Source organism: Glossina fuscipes, unplaced genomic scaffold (genome assembly GCF_014805625.2).
Source record: "Glossina fuscipes isolate IAEA_lab_2018 unplaced genomic scaffold, Yale_Gfus_2 86, whole genome shotgun sequence".
Classification (NCBI taxonomy): Eukaryota; Metazoa; Arthropoda; class Insecta; order Diptera; family Glossinidae; genus Glossina; species Glossina fuscipes.
Window position 1 is genome coordinate 1,988,716 of NW_023998440.1, and position 1,499 is coordinate 1,990,214.

A 1,499-nucleotide genomic window follows, 5' to 3' on the forward strand; every position below is an offset into this window, starting at 1 on the left:
TAAATGTATCTGATAATTGCATTTAATAAAATTTCATTCAACTCAGACAATGATTAGTGTATGAAAATTAAAGCAAACAGCCATGCATACGCATACATGCGCTCACAGGAATACAGACATAGAGAGGCTCACAGTCATTGAATTAAATAAAAACCAAAAATAAATTGTTTTAATTAAAGAAAAAAAAAAAATTAAAAATTAAAAATGAAAAAAAAATAAAAGCACAAATAAATTAGTTTAAATGCATTCCTCTATAAAAGCTTTATAGTAACTGAACCCAACTCACAGTTAGTCTTGGGAAAGTGAGGTGAAAAGCACGCTGGGAAAATAACAAACATGAAATTTATTTACATCATTTGTCTATCGTTAGCCTGTTATGTCGCTTTAGTTTTCGTACGATTTATAAAACAAAATGAAGACTTGAATTAAGTTTTCCTGTTTGTGTTTCTTTTTAGTCTTCCACTAAAGACGATTTCGAAAAGATTTTACAATCTTGCCGTGAAGACGTGCAGATCAACGAGAATGATCTTCGGACCCTTAGCGCATCACCTAATGATGTTAGTGACGGTGTTAAATGTTATATGAAGTGCGTTATGGAGAAACAGGGCCATTTCAGGAACGGTGCTCTCTTGGAAGAAGCAGTAATCAGAAGCGTGAAATCTTCTCCCGCCGATCAGAACGATCAAAATCAATTGTCTGCAATAGTTAAAGAATGCCAAAAAGAGATCGGTTCCAATGAATGTGAAACTGCTTTCAAGATATCCATGTGCTTGCGCGAGAATAAGGTTGACTTTGAAATATAATTGAATTGAAATCATGGATCTATACGTTACGAACATAGAGCAACTTTTTGTTTTTTAATTAGTGAAAAAGTAATAAAAAGGATTAAATAGCAATATCTCATAAATTAAATGTTCGTTTTTAATTCAAGCAAAATTGCGTTATCGCTGACGGCGTCAACTTTTGGTACCCTGCAGACTTTGTCTCGGTTTTTGGTACTCAAACGTAAAAAGATATTATCTATGGCGTAGCTATAATAAAATGAATAATGGGAAAAGATAGGTAACGAAATCAATTATCACGCCTAACATGCGATGAGTTCTTTTCCCCTTAGCCATGCTTGCCTCATGAGGCAAATCATACTAAATTGGTTAAGTATGGATATATGTAAAAAGTTACTTTTTTAAGACGAAGAGAGGAAAGTGCTTTTATTCCTCTATATACAGTAGGTGGCTTGCATGGTGTAGTATGTAGGAAGTTGGAGCGTTTAACTTTCAAGATGTATCTCAGTAACAAAGGCGTGAGGAGAAAGGCCCTGCTAATTTACTTTCACAAGCCGTCTTAAGGAATGTTTCTAATAGCTTATGATTTAAGTATAGTTACGTTATGATTTATGTCTTTTTAGGACTCAATATGAATTTAGCTAGGATTAATTCTTGACATAGGAAATTAACGGAAGCCCAGATGATTTCAGATGAATGGAATTAAAGGGAAGGACT

At 33.7% G+C, this 1,499-nt stretch overlaps 1 protein-coding gene across 1 annotated transcript; it reads left to right on the forward strand.

Moving 5' to 3' along the window:
- The first annotated feature begins 288 nt into the window (after positions 1 to 288).
- Positions 289 to 895, forward strand: LOC119638250 (general odorant-binding protein 56h). Its single transcript, XM_038034920.1, has 2 exons — positions 289 to 393; positions 456 to 895. Exons 1-2 carry the CDS (start codon positions 337 to 339, stop codon positions 801 to 803), a joined length of 405 nt encoding a protein of 134 aa, XP_037890848.1. The 5' UTR covers positions 289 to 336; the 3' UTR covers positions 804 to 895.
- The last annotated feature ends 604 nt before the right edge of the window (positions 896 to 1,499 follow it).